At 39.7% G+C, this 18,653-nt stretch overlaps 1 protein-coding gene across 1 annotated transcript; it reads right to left on the bottom strand.

Annotated features, from left to right (window-relative positions):
• Positions 1-4,575: 4,575 nt before the first annotated feature.
• xkr5b (XK related 5b) lies at positions 4,576-14,560 on the bottom strand. The gene is made up of 13 exons (XM_042490261.1): positions 14,349-14,560; positions 11,442-11,531; positions 11,251-11,356; positions 10,837-11,003; positions 9,670-9,803; positions 9,203-9,281; positions 8,804-8,973; positions 8,222-8,333; positions 7,636-7,803; positions 7,097-7,287; positions 6,865-6,933; positions 6,436-6,616; positions 4,576-5,222 (listed from the first exon to the last, which is right to left on the bottom strand). Exons 1-13 carry the CDS (start codon positions 14,455-14,457, stop codon positions 4,576-4,578), a joined length of 2,223 nt encoding a protein of 740 aa, XP_042346195.1. The 5' UTR covers positions 14,458-14,560.
• Positions 14,561-18,653: the final 4,093 nt, after the last annotated feature.

Genomic DNA, 18,653 nt, shown 5'->3' with positions numbered 1-18,653 from the left:
AATAGATACAATTCTCTGGATGATGAGTAACATGCACTGACTCCTTTATCTACCAGCGGGTATATGGATAACAGCAACATACAGCTTGTTTTTCTCTGTACTTTGTTCTCTAAACACCATTACATATTCTCAAAGTGTTGCCCTTGTTTATCACAACATTTAACCGCTTACAGATTACAGATCTACTTCATAGTTACTATATTAGTTTAGAAAGAAATAAAAAAAGAAGTAAAATAACACAGCAAAGCTAAAGAAAAGCAGAAAAGTAGAAAACAAATACATATGGAAGACTGATATTGTTAATTCTATGATTAAAATCAAATTTCACACATTGAAATAAATAATATTCACAACATTGCATAATACTGACACTGACCAAACTCAAAACTTATAGCAGCGCATTATTCCCGGGATATTTCTAATCTAAACTTCTGCCCCACATTGTTTATCCCCCCTCTGGTAGCTACATTATCAAAAAAGTTTTATACAGTTTTAGTCATACAGTGAGCAATTATACATTCTCACTGCAAAGAAGAAAAAGATAATAAAATCAGTTTTGTCACTTGGAAATTCGGATTTACTGAGGTAGGAGGTTTAACAAAATAATAGGTGGAGGATGGAAAAATATCTGTAAGTATAGTGGGCTTTACAAGAGAATACTATTGACATTTAAAGATAAAAATATTATTTTAAGTCTATGTTAAAATTTGCTTTCCCCTTTTAAGTTTTCTAGATTGTCTGCATCTGAGAAATGTGTTTGTTGTTCACAACCAAACTGAACTGCTACATTTGAAATAGACCTTGATGTTGTCAATTTAAAAAAAAACAGCTGTTTTTAGGCAAAACTTTTGCACATAATCTTTTGTGACTTCACCCACAAATAACCATTCGTTAATCGACTGGTTGTGTCGCGTTACCTTGAATTTGCAAAGAAAACAGCTTTTCTTGCATCTCAATGCAAAAAATGGTGACATATGGATTTATTGATTGATCCACAAAACATCCATTTACAAATTCTCTGTTTGTTTTATCCGTTTTCTAAACTGTCACAGAACTTGTGCAGTAATCAAGGTCTCATTATCCAGTTGTATGCTCAGTACTTCACAAACACATGGATTTTCACTGAGGAACCTTCTTGCTTTGAAAAGATTGTTCATAATTTTAACTTTCAGTTATTACTAAAGAGTTTTGTGAGTGTGTGTGTGTGTGTTTGGAAAGTGCTAAGCGTACGACTGGATAAATAAGACCTTGATTATACTGTGCGAGTTGTGTGAGATTTTGAAAAGGGATATTTCTAAATAGTTTTGCTATTGTTAAAGTTGTTCACAATCAATCAATAAATCAATGTTTGTTGTTTTCTGTGTGTGAGAAAAATAAAGCTTTCTTCACCAATTCAAGATAAAATGGCACGACTAAATGATTTATAAATGGTCTTGTTGTGGATGAAGTATTTCTTTAACTCTTTTAGGTTTCTACATGCGCCTAAAAGCTGAAAACAGCTTGCTGCGTGTGTGTAAATGGGGTCAACAATCCAAATTAATGCCAAATGATAATAACTAGAGTCGCAGACAAGCAGCAATACAAAGGTGGTGAAGAAGTATACCAAATTAAAATGTAAATCACCTCCGGATAAGAATCCAGGGCACAAAGTTTTTAAATGTAATACTTACTCAAAAAAAGCACCATGAGCAGAAAACTTCCTCCCTGCACATACGCGTGTGTAGCCATGGCAACTTACAATAGTGGTAAACAGAACTGCTGCTGCTGCAGTTCATTTTCGTCAATGATGAAGTGTATCTTATCATCTCGTTCATACACTTCCCTTCTTTTATCAAATAAAAAAGGAAATGAAAATGTCACAGGTGTCATAAAAGTGACCTCCCCTTTGTTAGAGACAAGAACACACACTCATTAACCCTTTGAAATCTAAGCAAATTGTCTTTCAAAAACTTGGCAAGAAGGCAATCAGCAACCTCAGAAGAAATAACCAAAAATCTAGCGAGAAATTAGTAAAAAAAAAAAAAATAAATAAATACAGCAAGGAAATTTACTGAAAATTTGCACAAAAAAATAATAAAAATAATAGGTGTGAAAAACAAAAAACAAACGACTTTGAAAAAGACTTGAAAAACTGTTTTAAAATAATAATTCTGTGACATTATATCAATATACACAAAAATGATAATTATAAACATCACTTCCTCAACATTTTTCCCTAGCTTATTTTTAATATTTTTCCAAATCTACAAATTTCTTGCAATTTGCGAGCACTTCTTGCCAAGTTGCTTGTTTTTTCCATGTGTTTGAAAGAAATCCAACCTAAATGAACCAAGTCCTGCAGAAATGTTTTCATCTCTTATCTCATCGCTTGCAATTTCTTTGAAAGTTCCAAATGGAGAACTTTGCAAAACATTTGTTTACTTATCTTACTTTACTTATGTAGAGATACAAAGCATTTCTGCAGATCAAAAACAAAGTAAAAAAAACCCATATAAAATAAATGTTTAGATATTAAAAATCAGACTACCATCAACAAATTAAACTAATATTCAACAAATGAAATTAAATGCATGAACAAACAACAACAGAAACATCATGTGATTCTCCTTTCATGTTCTATATTGCTTAATTTCCTTTGACGTGTTCTCCTGTTATGATCATAGTGTAGTCTACAGAATTTCATGCTACTTAAACTGAACCTTTTCTGCTGTAAAGTGCCAACTGGAATTATTGCAGTTACAATTAGCAAAAGAAAGCAGAGCATATAATTTACAAAATCCCTCAAATCATCGCATTTAGTCATTGACTCTTCTGATAATTTAGAGAAAATAAAAAACATCAATTGACAGATTTGACTATTTCACAGCTTGCAAATAGAACTTCTGTTACATGTTTATGTCAGTAATGTGCGTAATATGATACACTGCGCTGTACACACAGTAAGAGACTGACTGGATGAATGATTGGCTTCCTGAAAACTGGATGAGACGTTTAACATCATCTGAAGGGTTTTGTAAGAAAGAATAAATAAATAATAATGTTCAGCTCTTGCAAGCATTAAAGCCTTTGAAGGTACTGGATTTACATTAGGTCTGCAGTATTTTTATAATTCATGACAGAAAATTGGTTACGTTGTATCTGACTCACCAATGTAAGATTAGAGGCATTGGCGAGTGGCGTTACAAGAGATTCAGCATGTTTGGTGTTTGTAAACTAGTTTAATTAAACAGCTCACTTCAACTCATAATTCCAATATCATCATAATTAGGATTATTTTTTCAACAATTAGTAATTTCAGCTGATGACATTGGCTGACATAAACCTAATCGAATCTGCATAAAGTTTTCTGAGGTAAATTTCTAATGATTAAAAATGAGCAAGTGAGAGGGTTTATCTGAATAAATGAAAGTGATGCCCCACCTTTATTAGCACCTGTGTATCTGTGTTTTCGTTTGATGTGTGTTTACTTCTTCTCTAAAGAGGATAGTGATATTTCTTTTCATCAAATACTTTTAAAGAAAATAAAAAAATGTCCCCCGTTTGAAAAGGCTGATTACCTTGTAGATCCGTTTTTGTTACTGATAACTCCTCTGGTGGCCTTGGTAGATATCAGACAATTACGTGCCTGGCCTGATGCTCACCTGATGCTTCCCTTTCGCTTTTTTTCTCAGCAGCATGTGAGGAGTCTCATACTATCACAGCCTCCTCCCTGCAAGCACCCCAACCAACCACATGCTGCAAGACTGTAAAATCTGACAAGCTGATTTTACTTGAAAATGTAGGCGACCAATTGCCTTGAAAAATGTAAGAAAACATAACTATTAATGTTAATGTATGTTTACTTTATATCTACCATAAAGTGTTACATTTAAAATTGTTCTTGAGATGTTGTTGCAACTTAAAAATGATTTTAAAATTAGTTTAATTAAATCAATCTTTCTAAGTTTTAGCAAGTTTACTGTGCTATATGTCTGTATTCTGCTGGCTGCAAACTAGACAGTCATATTTGTATATTCTTAAACTTGTTAACAAAACAGGACCTGCAGGTCTATTTTCACCATTGGCAAAATCCTCTTTGTCATGATCAAGTTTAGTCAGCATAACCTGGTTTACTGAAGTTGCTAACACTTAGAAAAAACAAGGTAATTGCAATTGTCATTATTTAGTTGCTTCACAAAATTAAGTAAATATAGCTAAATTTTGAGTAAACTTGATAGTTAGATAAAAAAAAGGAATAGATGCATTTCCTATCCTTTTTCAAGGCAGTTGGTTTCCATGATTATTTTAAGTACGATCAACTTGTCAGATTTTACAGTGTAGTGCTGCTTCCTGTGCTATCCTATATTTCTGCAAATTTGACTCTTGCATCTGCATGTCAGGGTAAAAAGATGAATAATAATTCATATTGTGTACCGTCCATGACTGATTTAAATAAGCTGATCTGAAAAGACCCCTAAACTCCACACGAAGCCTTCCCCGAGTTAGTTAATGCATGAATCTTCAATCTTTACCCGCTAAACTAAAAAAAGACACCACTGCCCACCCAGTTATTGTTCCCCTTAACTCCCATCTTCCCTACACCATTCTCTCTCTGGTGTCCACAAACTGGACCAGCTGTTTGCGAGCGTGGGAGATGACTGGAGTGAGTGGAATGATTGGAGTAACGGGTGTAGTGGCACCAGGAGTCGATGCAGCGGTTGAAGCAGCAGGAGTTGAAGCAGCAGGTGTTGAAGCAGCAGGAGTTGAAGCGGTAGGGGTCGACACTCCAGGGCTGCCTCCTGGGGTGGGGCCTGGTGTTGTGCCAGGAGTGGCGGGGATGATAACAACAGGGGACGGACCTGGACTTTCAGATCGAGGCTCCAGCCGTGGGGTGGATGTGACAAATCGAGCCTCCCTGATCCGGTACGGACTTCTGTAGGTGGAGATGGGCGACAGCTCGGAGCCCCAGCCAAGATAGCTCCCACTGGACGGAGACTGAGCATCTGCGCTGAAGTACAGTGTGGTGCTAGACTCGGCAGGGAGCGATGGTTTTCTATCTGGGGAACTAATCAGGAGAGGAGAGCGTCGTTCAGGTGACCAGCCAGGAGTCTTGATGTCCAGGGAACCAACGGAGGACGAAGCTTCAGTCAAGGACGCAGCGTTGCTGTCGACATGGCGGAGGCTGCCTGGTTGAGATGAAGGTGTTGGCGAGCCATAGGCAGCACTCTGAAACTCCTCGTCACCTTTGAGGATGAAATTATATCAATTTAAAAGTGTTTTTAAAACAGTACACATCGCCTACAGGTAATACCATGCATGAGGTACAATGGCTACAAAGGATTTGTAGTATAACGTTCAGAAATTAAAAGGGCAACAAATACATGTGAATGGATGCTTACCACAAATCTATGCTTGTTTTCCTATAGCAAAGACTGAAAAACAAACACCTATGCCACTATTTAGCATTCACATTTAATTGTTAAGATTAAAAGATTAGGTAAAACAGCAATGTTATGAACTATGTATGTGTGACCAAAAAGTGCATAGTTGTGAGTGTCGCTCCAAAAACATATTTGTGCAGCAGCAATACTATTTCCTCACTTTGCATGTGAATAAATGTCTCAAATTACCAAATTTAAACAGCTATAATCAATTTCATTAACAATGGATAACAATTACTTGATTGTGAAAGTTAGCGCTGAACCCACAAGATAGTTCCTCTCAGAGCTTTACAGTTCTTTCAGCTTTTTGCTTTTCTCTGCGGCTCACAACTTCACTCTTCTGTTTCACTCTTTTGACAATTTCAGCTGGAGGAGACTGCTGTTTTCAATGAAAAAAGGTTCTTTAAAACCCAACTCTATGCTTCACAGGCACAATTAGTCTATCTGGGGAACATAGTGGAGCATTTTGCAGCTGAAGAGACAGATATTTCCCTCAGGAGTTGGTGGTGACTACAAGAACATAGAGCGGGAGTGAATATTGGACTCAAATTAATGGTGGTGTTTCTCCATATGTGCTGGATGTGTAAATAGGTAAATGTACTTATAAGTTTGCTATATCACCTTTATAGTGATGCCATGTCAATGTTTATGGCTTTTTTTTGCTACAACAATGTGGCCAAAAAAAACAGTTATTTCAGGTTTAAAGTCTGATCTCACTGTGTGATCATAGATAACGCAAAATCAAAACAGGCTGTTTTACTGTCAAAGTATTCAAACAAAGCCTTGTCAAAGGTCAATAATAAATGAAACCTTAAAATGCTCACTCCATCTTCATGCTGATGGCTCAGGTCATAATAAATGAGCTGTTTGCTGGTCTGCAATACAGAAGTTAGCATTTGTGTAACAAACAGTGTAACAAACCGTGTCTGTGGATATTGTGTATGTGTCTGTGTTTGTGTTTGTGTTTGTGTGTGTGTGTGGACCTGCAGGGTTCAGTGTTTATTGGGAATCCAACCTTTTTCTGATGGCGCAGCGCTGGACTCGTCCTCTGCACTTTCTTCAGGGATGACCTCCTGGACTGGGATGATCTCTGGGAAACTTCTTATATCCTGGATTGTTGCAGGCGGAGCTTTTCTCACTGGTCTGGCTATTACAGTGGACGGAGCTGGCTTTGGAGGCTGGATCACCTCTTTAACCTGTGGATCAGACAGACAGTTAAACCTGAGGGACTGAGCATTAATTTTTTACACATGAACAAGAATCTTAAAATCACTGTAACATTTCAAGGGATTATAGTAGAATCTTTTATAAATAATCTAATAGCATGTGTTTGTAGAAACATGCGCTCATACGTCTGCATTGTCAAATCCTTCACATAGTGGCTTAAAGTATAACTCTGCTGTAAATCTGAGATCAAAGATCCTGCCTGTGGAGACTCACTCACCTGTGGTGGAGCTGGTTGAGGAGCTAGTTGAGGCTGTGAGATCTGAGGAATCTGCGGCTGAAGTGGAGCCTGACAAATCACAGCACAAATAAGAGACAGAAACCCTTTTATGTTCAAAGACATCACATGTTAGGCTGCATGTCAGGAAGGACGGGTTTGGAAGCAGACATTCAATCTTTAGTTTAGCATAGCTCTTCTTAGCATGACATTCAAAAACAGGCATGTAACAAACCAGAGGGACACGAGGCTCATCCGGGGAGTGAACTTCTTCGGACAGACCCATCAGTCCGGCCAGTCCCCCTTCGCCATATGACGACCAGATCTTAGTCACATCCCCTGTCTTCATGGCCAAGCGAATCAGCAGCCAGTGGTGATGTTTCCAGCCCTCCCACTGGATAGGTAGATCCATGAGAGTCCCGCCTCCTGATTTAATTAACAACCACAAACATTAAAATAATAGGTAGGTAGGTATTTAATATTAATTGGTCATATATTTATCTGTTTAGTCTGTTTGCCATATTATTGCTTTATTATCACTTTATGTCTGTAGGTGTTTTACTCTTTTTGTTGATATGTCTAATTGCATTGCTTAGACTATTATTAGATCTTTTTTTCTTGTCTAGCATTCAGATTGGTTTTATATCTTAATTTGTCTGCACTCTAATTTTATGTATGTATTGTTTTTCAATGTGCAAAAGCCCAGGAAAACTAGAGGCACATTCATGTGCTTCTAATGGGAATCTTTGAATAAACAATAAACAATAACCAGACCAGACAATGTTGCATGGCGATGGAAAGTGGGTGTAACTTTCTCCTCCAGTGACAATGTTGATCCACGCTCCGCGCAGGCCCCACCTATCCCTCTGTGGCGAATACTCTGGAAAATCTCAAAGGACTTAGGGTGCAGGAAACGATAGTAGAGCACCAACGCTATCACCCCTGGAGAGAGAGAGAGAGGAACAAATAAATAGGTGAGAAACAGGGAGGATGTGAAATGGAGACGTGCAAGTGTGTCCAAAAGTTTAAAGATCTAAAAAGTTGCAGTTGCACTTATATCTATGTACTCTATATACATATATCATGTAAAGTTGTGAATCCTGGAGGTGAATCCTGTGGACTTTGGTGATCCCGTGACTTTTTCTGTCACACCCCCAACAGCTTGACATTTTTACTTGACCTGGAATATATCTTAATATCTACTTGATGGATTGCCACAAAAAAATTCTGACATTGCAACCCTTTTTCATTTCCAGTACGTCAAATGTGGCAGAATATGGCCCATATCTGCCTTTAGTACAACCTAATGGAGCCACTAGCATGTCTGTAGACTGTTATAAAGGGTCGCTGTGTGTCTCACCGATGAGGAAGCTACAGAACACTGCAGCTGGTATTCCCACAGTATCCCAGGACACGATGGAAAACATCCACGAGGAAGCCAAAAGAAGAAAAGCGTTCTCTATGAACATGGCCTGAAGAAGAATAAACAGAAACACAGGAAGATTGTTACCTTTTTAACGCATCTGAAACTAATATTTTTCTCCCATTGAACTTTTAAGTCTTGTAGTTTTTTTTATTCATCTTACTGTATATCTATCTATTGACATTAATTCAACTGCTGCATTATCAGGATGTAACATATGCCATCTGGTGGACACTTTTATTCAAATTTTTGCTCGCAAATTTACTTGCAGTGGGAATGCATGAAATTCTAAAGTTAGATTGCATATATTCTTTACCTCGTAATCTGTTGTTTTGCCCAAATCAATGTTTTGTTTGTTTGTTTGTTTGTTTTGGTTTTTTTAGGTTCTCAGATGTGTGCAGGTGTTTCTGTTGTTGTCAGTGGCCCTGTCACAGGGCACACAGGCATACACACGTACACACAAACACACACACATGCGCACACACGTACACACAAACACACACATGCACACACACATACCAGGTAGAATCCAGCCATGCGGTATCTGGATTGACCGTACTTCACATTGAGGAAAAGGAAGATGTGAATGGCTCCCAGAGCAAGGTTAAAGATTCTCCATCGACTAGTTGAACGTATGATGTCGGTCTGCTGAGACACCATCCAGAAAGTTGCACCCAGCCAGTGCACACCTGATGCACGCACACAAACACACAGACACAGACATGCACGCACGCACACGCACACACACACACACACACACACACACACACACACACACACACACAAAACCAATTTAATATTCAACCTTAATACATAAACACACTAGACTGGAGGAGGTGAACTATAACAGGATGTTCTCACTAAGAAAATGTAGAAAATGTGTCTGACTGTTGTCAGGATAAAAAAGTCAGGACTTACCCATGACTCCCAGGATCCATTGCTTGAAGATGCGTGTGAAGAGCATGAGAACAGCAAATCGAGATCCCAACATACTGACCTGCAGACAGAGAAAATATAGCTGTCACGCAAACAAAGCCAAACACAGGCATATAAATATGCCTGAGGAGAGGAGATGGGTTGTGTGACACCTAACAAAAGTGTGTATTTTGTAACCACAGTTCTGGAAATGTCCAGATGTATTTGTAGCTACAGAGGAAGGATATTTAGCCAAAACATGATGTTTTCGTAACTCTAACCAAGTTTTTTTTGTGCACTACCTAGTCATTTATTAACCGCTGAGTGGTCACAACTTAAAATTGATTACTGATATGTTAATTTTCAACTTATCTGCTACACATGAAACAAACAAATGTAACATATCCACGGTTTGCAGAAACATGCGATGCTATATTTATTCTGGCAGTTAAGTGGTGAAATTCGCCTACCCTCCACAGAAGTCTACAGAGAATGGCAGCGGGGGTCATCTGTAGGTGTCCTGGTCTGATGAGTGAACAGGCTCTGGCGTAGAGGACCAAGGCCCAGGCCAGAGATAACAAACACACCACAAAACACACTGAGGCTGGACGGGGGAGGGAGAAGACAGATAGAGAAGAAATGCTAACACTCTTATACACTGTAATACTTCTTACAAAAGATATAAGTCTGCACGTGCACACTGGACATAGATGGTAGATAAATTGACTAAATTTAAAAAAGCACTTATTGTTTTATTTTGGGCCACTTGGGGGCAGCAGAACTATCTGAAAACATAATATTTAACATATTATTACCAAATAGAGTTGTTGCTCACATCAAGTAGACAGAGAGCAACAGTAGCATTCATTTGGAGTCGTGTTTCTGGCCACCTCTCTTCATCTCCTGAGGGAAATTTCTGGTACTGTGTTCATCAGCTAGTTGTTAACTTTACAGTTATAAGAGCAGTCAGACTGAACAAAAACAATAAACTTGTGGACTGTTAAACTAAAATAATGATCAGAGACACTGATATTAACTGAATGGAACTGCAGAGTTGGTGAACATCAACATTATTTGATCTTTTATCTTTTAAATTACACTATACTTTTATATTTGATCTGTCTATGCTGAAAGCACAACTCACAGTCAACTTAAAGTCTTGAGTTGTTCTACAGCAAGATAATACAGGCCATTAGAAGACCCAGCTCTCTCATGATTAAATAATACATTTTCCAGCATCGCACTAATGGGTCAGTAGTGAAGAGGACACTATGCCAGCAGTGAGAGTGAACCAAAACATTAAAGTTGCTGTTCGAGCAGCTGAAACCATCTAAAAAGCTGTGTAAAGCCAAGGGGAGCTACAGACTCAGGTGGTAAGGTTTAATTTCTATGAGCAACCCCTTTCATTTCATATTTAAGTTATAACCCTTTAGCCAGCATTTTCGTATCATTATGTTATGTAGATCTCTCATGGAGTTGTCTGCAGCCATGGTCTACAGGGCCACAGTTTATTTCAGATATGATTCATTTACATTTAAATGTTTCAACACGCGCTGTACATACTGTCACTAACACACACACAACACTATACATGCCACTTTGCATACATGCTTTTCACATTTCCAGTCTCTCCATACCTGGAGATTTGATTCCTATATCAGTGCAGATGAGCACATAGGTCTGCAGCAGCGTCTCAGGGAGGGTGACCACCAACGCCTCGAACAGACGCAAGGCAGATACATCAGCCTGCTGCATGATCTCACCGTACACATCCTCATCCGGCAGACACATGCACTCCCACAGCCTGCGGAGGTCAGAGGTGGAGGGAGGGGAGGCAATGCGAAGGATAAATTGATAGAGAAAGAAACAAGAGAGACAAAGGAAATGCCATCATAGTACACATAAACACCATTTTCATCATAATCATCAAACAAACAAATGCTCAATTTGTCTGACTTTTACTGTGAACTGTCCCTGTTCAACAAGTTTTCGATTTGACACTGGCGTCATTCACACACACAAAGAGATGCGCATATGCAAGGTTGGCTCACCTTTTGAAGATCCCCAGGTGCAGTATGTGTGTCCAGGTGAGAGACTTCCTGCGGATGCGTCCATCTGACAGGTACCACAGATAACTGAGCCACTGAGGAGCCCAACCTGGGAAACACAGAACAAATATAAATGAAACATTTCTATATCTAATCTAATGTAAATTAAGGCTGATATGTTGTTATTGTCTCACCTGGCAGCAGGAACAGTGCAGTGAAGCCAGCAAGATAGGCATAGCAGTAGTTGTGACCCACCCACAGATAGTACACAAAGCAATAGATCACTGGGGAAAGAAGGGGAAACATTCATGTATAGTCAGTCTAAAATCACAAACAAATGCTTACATTGACCAGACTAGACTGGAGTGCCACAATACTGATTCATAAAAGCACTCAGAGCAGTGGTTAAAATTCATTATAATGGAACAGATACACTGTGTGGTTCTTTTATTTGTAATCAGTAAGGAAGCATAAATGGATTACTGAATGGGCCAACCAGGCACAGGCATAGGGGCCCAGAATGACTAGGGCCCTTCTGGCCTTCAACTGCAAGATGTTACTGAAATTAACAAGTACTGACCAGGAAGAGACTGAAAACTACCACAAGGAGACACCAAATTACTACAAAGTGACACAAAAAGACCACAAGCAGGTGCAAAACCACAGCAGAGAAACATAATATGACTACAAAGAGACACAAAATGACCAAAAAAGACACGAAATGGCCTCAAAGGGACACAAAACAACTAAAATAGAACCAAAATTGCCTTAATCTTAAATAAAACAACCACAAAGAGACCAACAACAACAATAAGGAGGTACAAAATGAATACCAAGTGACACATAATGACTGAAAAAGACATAAAAATTACCTCAAAGAGCCAAAATGCTCTCAATTAGACACACATTAACCACAAGAAACACAAAATGGCCAAAAACTACACAAAGTTACCCAACAGAGATATAAAATTGCCTAAAAGAATCCGAAAACTACAAAAAAGATTCATAAAGACCAAAAAGACACAAAACCACCACAAAGTCGGTGTCTCGCTCCTGTGTAGGGGAGGTGGTGGGGACTTTTTCATATCTGTGCCCAGGGAACCGCTGTCTCATAATGTGCCAGTGGATGTAAGCTGTTGCTGTCAGCTGAGTCTGTGGCTGCTGATGCAACAGAAAAGCATAATACGGTTTGAATTATGAAAATATAGAGATAAACAGATAAATCACATTGTGCATGTTTGGAAAATTTTTATCTGCACACAAAATTGCAAGACCATGAAACAAATCAACTTCATACATCACATTAGCAGTGTCACTGTTGCATCTCTAATGGCGCATTTCCACTACAGGGTACCGGCTCTACTCTACTCTACTCTACTCGCTTTTGGTATTGGGTACTTTTCTGGGAGTCGGTTTCCATTAGAAGATAGTATTGCCTCGTTGTAGCTGGTCATCGTAGCGACGCCATGCGACACTGCCATGACGTCAGTTTCTTCGTAACACACACATACGCACAGGGTTCGATTTACACGGTGGCTCTCAGGGGAACCCCATTTTCCAGTGCACACCACTCCTAAAACATGTCACATGCATAAAATGTGTGGCACATGGATGTATTACAGGAGGGGAGCCGGGCTCCCCTTAGCTCCCCCGTAATTCGAACTATGCATACACACAGACTTGTAGTCGCTGGATACGCTTGGTGGCCAGCAAGGTGAGGCCAGCATCTCTTCATATTGTAACTCATGACTATAACTGTGTGTGTAGCCCAGTGTAAACAGCAGACTGGCAGTATTTTGTACAATGCTGCTCATGCTGCAGTGCTTATAATAGAAGTGTTTACATCAGGCCAACAGCATTTGATCAGTCGGCCAGAACAAAGAGCATTTTGCATTTTGTGAGTGCCCACACTTTTTTTATGACCTCCTGCATCCCATCAATGCATGGGTTACTGAACAGACCTACAGGGCACAGTGCCCAGGGGCCAAAATTGTCAGGGGCCCTCATCCACAAATACCTACCAGGGTGAAACTCAAAATGTCCACAAAGAGGCACAGAAAGACCACAAAGAGATGCAAAGGAATTGCAAACAGACCCAAAACAACTACAAAAATGCACAAATCAACCACAGAGAGACAAAAAAAATGACCTCAAAGAGACACAAAATCACAAACGATGCAACTTAAGACAGATGCAAAACAACAACAAACAGAGGGAAAACCACCACAGAGTCTGTGTGTCTTGCTTTCATGTAGGAGAGGCAGTGGTGCCTTTTGCATGTCTGTGCCCAGGGACCCAGTGTCTCAAAATCCGCCCATGCAGTTGACAACATGAGTGCTGCTTCCTCTCCTCACTCACACAGACCCCTCTTCACACACTTGCTGGACTGAGCTCTGCAGCTCTGCCTCCCTCCCTTCACACATGTAATCTGAACCGTTTCAGCTGCCGAGCGGGCGGGCTGCCCGGGCAGACTAGGCCCCATAATGGGGTACGCCCATCCCCTCGTCCATTCATGCACCTCCAAAAAAAAGGGCGCTGAAATATGACAACATGGCTCCGCTTTGTTTTTCTTCAGGACAGACCTCCCTGTAATGACACAGCTGTTTAAAAGACGAACTATATAAAACTCTGGAATGAGTCTGCAGTTTTGCTGCATACAGGATTTCATAACATGCAGCGTATAAAAATAGGAAAGAGGCGCACTGGTGCTGACTGCAGACTCTGACTCTATTATTCATGACAGCACAGCGACAGACAGCCGCTCAAGTCCAAACAAATGTCCAACTTTGTATGTTAGATTGCTGTAGATTTTAGACCACATAATAATCCCAAACCCTATATCCCATCCACAATATGCGAGCATCTCTCATCCAGCCGCTGTAGCCTTGACACACATCACTGTAGCACGCACCCACATGCACGCGCACGCCAATAAAGTCAAAAAAACACACAGCAGGGATGCGCACATGCCGCTACCATACAATCATCCATCACACCGTTAATGACGATACACACGTTTTCGTTATTTGTGATCGGGGCATGTAAGGTCGGTTAAGTGTGTGTGTGCGCGCGCGCTCATGTGTGTCCCAGGTAAGACTCACGCGCCGTCCTCTCTGCAACGATGAGAAATGCGGTAAAGGCGAAGACGCAAACTTGGCAGCACGGCATGCAGGCGCCTCCGTTGCTCGGAGTGGCGGAGTAGTCTCTCATGGCGGATTGGGGAGCTGAAGTGTCAGATTGACGGTGATAACAGACGGTCGGTCTGTAGGCCGGCGGTGTTCTGGTCCCGGGCGGGAGTCGGTCCAGCTGCGGCAGCTCTCTGCTCCGTGTCCCCGTCCCAACGTCACCGCCCGTCCCGTTAAAGCGATAGCATTGGTAGAGAACTGAGAGATGCTAGGACTAATATGTTTCAGTTTAAGTTAATTCAACATTTAGAGCTTGGTCATATTTAAACATACTTACGACTCACACCACTGTGTTTAGTTCATACACAGTCTGATTTGTATTTATTGTCATAATAAGCCTTGTAGCCAGTAAACTACATGTAAATAGTAAACCAGAAGTTTAAAAATGCTTAAGGTGCCAGAATGCATAAAACAGTATCAAAATAGAGCTTGCTTGTATATTTAATTTAAAAAAAAAAAAAAAAAGAATGCCAGTGTTGGACATTGGGGGCTTGGACAGGACATCTCTACAGTCCTAGAAATGTCCTAAAATCCTAGACTTGTTCTAAAATCCTTGACATGTCCTAAAATCCACAAACTTCCTAAAATTGGAGCAATATCCTAAAACCTTGGAAATGTCCTAAATTCCTGTGAATGTCCCACAATCTTAGAACCAACCTGAAATCCTAGGAACATCCTAAAACTCAAGACACATTTAAATGGGGCTGCTGCAACTGGCTCCTGACCTCCTGTCATTTTGTATAAGGGGCCCCATGCAACGCAAGTTGAGTATCCCTGGGTTATGGTTTATGGTTCATGGTGGTACGCAAGATTTCTAATTAATTAAGTACATTTTGTAGCATATTTGCATAATGACTTCAGTAGGTAAATTGCTTTGTGTGTGTAGTTAACTACTGAAACTACAAACAATTTTGGAAAAAAAAAGAAAAACACAAGAGAGTAGGAGGAACTTTTTCTGTCCTCTGCACAACAGTCAAGATTAAAATGACTGATCCAATTTTTTTCACAGTGCTGATCTTAAATCTTGCTGATGATAAAGTTAGTACTGATTATAATGTGGATAATGATGATTCCTTTTTTTAAAAAAAAAAAAAAAAGTTTAATATAATATATTTTATTATATTACATACGTCACTATATATCACTTTAGGCTCCACAAATATGAGTATGATGACATGATTGCTTTTATTTCGTGTACCACATTCTTCTGTTTACTTATTTATCTATTTTGATTTCAGTTCTCTGATTTTAAGTTATCTATTCATCTTGTGTGAGTGTGTGTGTGTAACTCCCTATTGCCTTTACTCTTTTCCATTTAGCTTTTCAAGGTGTATGTAAATACTAAGATGTCGTCCACAGAGTGAATGGTTTGTCTGAGGAGCAGGGGCACACTGTGAACACCAGAGGGAGTCAGACTCTAATAACTGATAATTCTTACAGAATATAAATGACTGAGTTAATACAGATCTTTGTCCATTGCTGCAGCGACCAAGCTTGCTTTGTGTCCATCAAACTCAAATAGACATGTTCATATGTGGTAAGTGCACAAACTGTGACTGGTTGGTAAGGATACCTGCAAAGTGGTGGTATCAGGGGCAAGCCCTTTGGCACATGTCCTTAATGTAATTTGAGATGCTTGATAATCCTGTTCCTATTGGTGTAACGACTAAACAAACAAGGCCCAGCCAAACCTCCAACTCAGCGGTGTATTGTGTATGTTTATGTATGTCATAATGCTTTCCACTGAAAGCAAACTTCATCCCCCAAATGACCATTTGTATTTTGATAACTCACCCACTGTTGCCCTGGATTCTTGAAGAAAACTTTCTTTTTCTCACATGCCTCCACGTTGAATGAAGAATCTGAAAACTGAGAGGATTGATGAATTAAAGTCACACTGATACGCATTCAACAACTGCAAAACTATCTCCAAACATCTGTTTACAAACTCCAGCACAAAAGGTTAAAGGCTTAATTTGGATTCACCAATACAAAAGATTTTATTTTTACTGAGAACTAGAAAATGGTTTTAGGGCCAGATGGTGCCCTATCAAGAGCCAGATTTGGTCCGCAGGCCGTAAATTGAATATCACTACAATAGACCATTCATTGAGTTCCAGAGATTGTTACTGCAACAGCCTCTGGAAGGGACTGTGTTCACCCCTGACCTGGTCTACAGTCACAATGCTATTGCTAAGTTATAACTGGTCAAATTAAATATCTATTTTTAATGCAGTCAACAAAATCATTCTGTACCATCTGTTCTGGGCCATGACCACAATCCCTAATCTCACCTCACAGCAGATGAGACACAACATACCCAAAGAAACTAGAGTGCTGCTGAAGAAACGTGAGCCACAATATTTCATTTTATTACGGGACTTTGCTCAATAATATGTACAGAAAACAGCTTTCATAGATTCCTGGAATGAGAGTTTTGATTTTTTTTTTCAGCTCATTACCACATGAGCCAAAAAAAGAAAGGCAGCATGATCCTCTCACACATTAAACCAACCGACAGATTTTTTATTTTTGCATTGAGCATTTTTGCAAACCACAGATATTTGACATTTGTACATTATTTTATTTTGCAATGGATGCGCTGAAACTTGGGTTAGGTTTAGGGTTAGGGTTAAGGTTAGGGTCGTGAAGGTTTGGTTATGTTTAGACACAAAAACCAGTTGGTCATGGTCATAGGTGTATTACTGAACAGGCCTACAGGGCCCAAGCCCAGGGGCCCAAAGGTTCGGGAAGCCTCTGAGTCAGAGCCTCTGTGTGTTACTGTTATTAGTCTTGCATTTCATGTCAAAGGTTTAAGTCATCATTTAATAACAGAGCCCCAAAAGCCCCCCAAAAACTGAAGGAATAGCCTCAACATTCACTCTGAAGATGTCACAACAAACTATCTGTATTTTCTATTTTGTTTTCTAAAATGTTTGTTTTGTGAAATGTTGCAGTGTTTTCTGGAATGCTGTAGTGTTTTGGGAAAAGTTAATATGTTATCCAAAATGTTTAATTTTGGGAAATGCTGTTTTGTTTTCTGAAACGTTGTAGTGTTTAGGGAAATTTTGCAGTGCTTTGGGAAATGTTATTTTGTTTTGGGAAATGTTGTAGTGTTTTGGGAAATGTTAATTTGTTTTCCAAAATGATTTGTTTTGGGAAATTTTGTTTTGTTTCAGGAAATATTGTTTAGGGAAATGTAATGTTTCGGGAAATGTTCGTTTGTTTTGTTTTGGCAATTTTTTTTTTTTTTTTGTTTTCTGAAATATTGTTTTGTTTTAGGAAATGTTGTAGGGTTTTGACCCTCAGGGCCACCATATGGCTGGCATCTTGCCTCAGTGACACACCATCCACCATCCCCTCCACCTCCCAGCCATGAAATCAGCTCATATAAAACGTTGCCTCAAAAATGTGGATGCGATACGTATGAAACGTAATGTAACCTATTTGTGGTTTGCAAAAATGTGCAGTCTGGCAACTGGGCTGCTCACATGATGACCAGCTGTCCACGTCCATGTGCAAAAACACCTGTAGCTGATCAGCCTTCAGCCAACAGATGCAACCAACAGACTTCTACCTACATATTTTATCAGCCACCATCTGGGGATGCAGAATGACAGCAGTAAAAGCACCAGTATGTGTAAACGTTTCTTGGCACTGAGATAATGTCTCTCCCCATGTCATTCTTCTGTATCTTCTGTATCAAAAAAGGGTGAGCTGAGAAAAGTGCAACAACACAATATCACAATATTTGTAAGCACACACTCGCCTTTTCAAAACCTCATGTTTGTTTTATGTATCTCCATGTTTCTCAAAAGCACCTGTTAAAAATTTGTAAAGTCTTTTAACAGTCATAAAATCCCTTGTACAGTTTTCACCAGCAGAGGTGTGGTTTCTGTTGGTCCGTTGGATCCCCACTTGTTGGCTTGTCGGGGCACAAGGACATTCTTCTTCCAAACACTTCAGTGTCACCTTGTTTTTTGGAGGAGTGAGGCATCACAACTCATATGTTTTCCTTGTTGTTTACAGAGTGGAGGGTACCGTGCTCCCGGCACTATGATCTGTGAGAGTCTCTTTGGTGCAGTGCAGACAGAGCTTCATCAGATCTGATGGTTTCTCTTCATTTCATCCAGTGTTTTTTCAGTTGTTTATTCACCTTTATCCGCCTGCTCGCCTGTCAGGCTTCATGTCCCTCTGACTTTCTGCCTATCTGACTGTGCG

This window comes from Plectropomus leopardus, chromosome 1 (genome assembly GCF_008729295.1).
Source record: "Plectropomus leopardus isolate mb chromosome 1, YSFRI_Pleo_2.0, whole genome shotgun sequence".
Classification (NCBI taxonomy): domain Eukaryota; kingdom Metazoa; phylum Chordata; class Actinopteri; order Perciformes; family Serranidae; genus Plectropomus; species Plectropomus leopardus.
This window is presented reverse-complemented; position numbering and strand designations above follow the sequence as displayed.

What these genes read in the sequence shown, in the direction of transcription:
- xkr5b (XM_042490261.1), bottom strand. Translation starts at nt 14,457, where the DNA reads ATGAGAGACTACTCCGCCACTCCGAGCAACGGAGGCGCCTGCATGCCG. An exon ending in TGCACTGTTCCTGCTGCCAG is followed by an intron (nt 11,357 to 11,441) that starts GTGAGACAATAA and finishes TGTGTTTCCCAG; the next exon opens with GTTGGGCTCCTCAGTGGCTC. An exon ending in ATGAGCCTCGTGTCCCTCTG is followed by an intron (nt 6,934 to 7,096) that starts GTTTGTTACATG and finishes GTGATTTGTCAG; the next exon opens with GCTCCACTTCAGCCGCAGAT.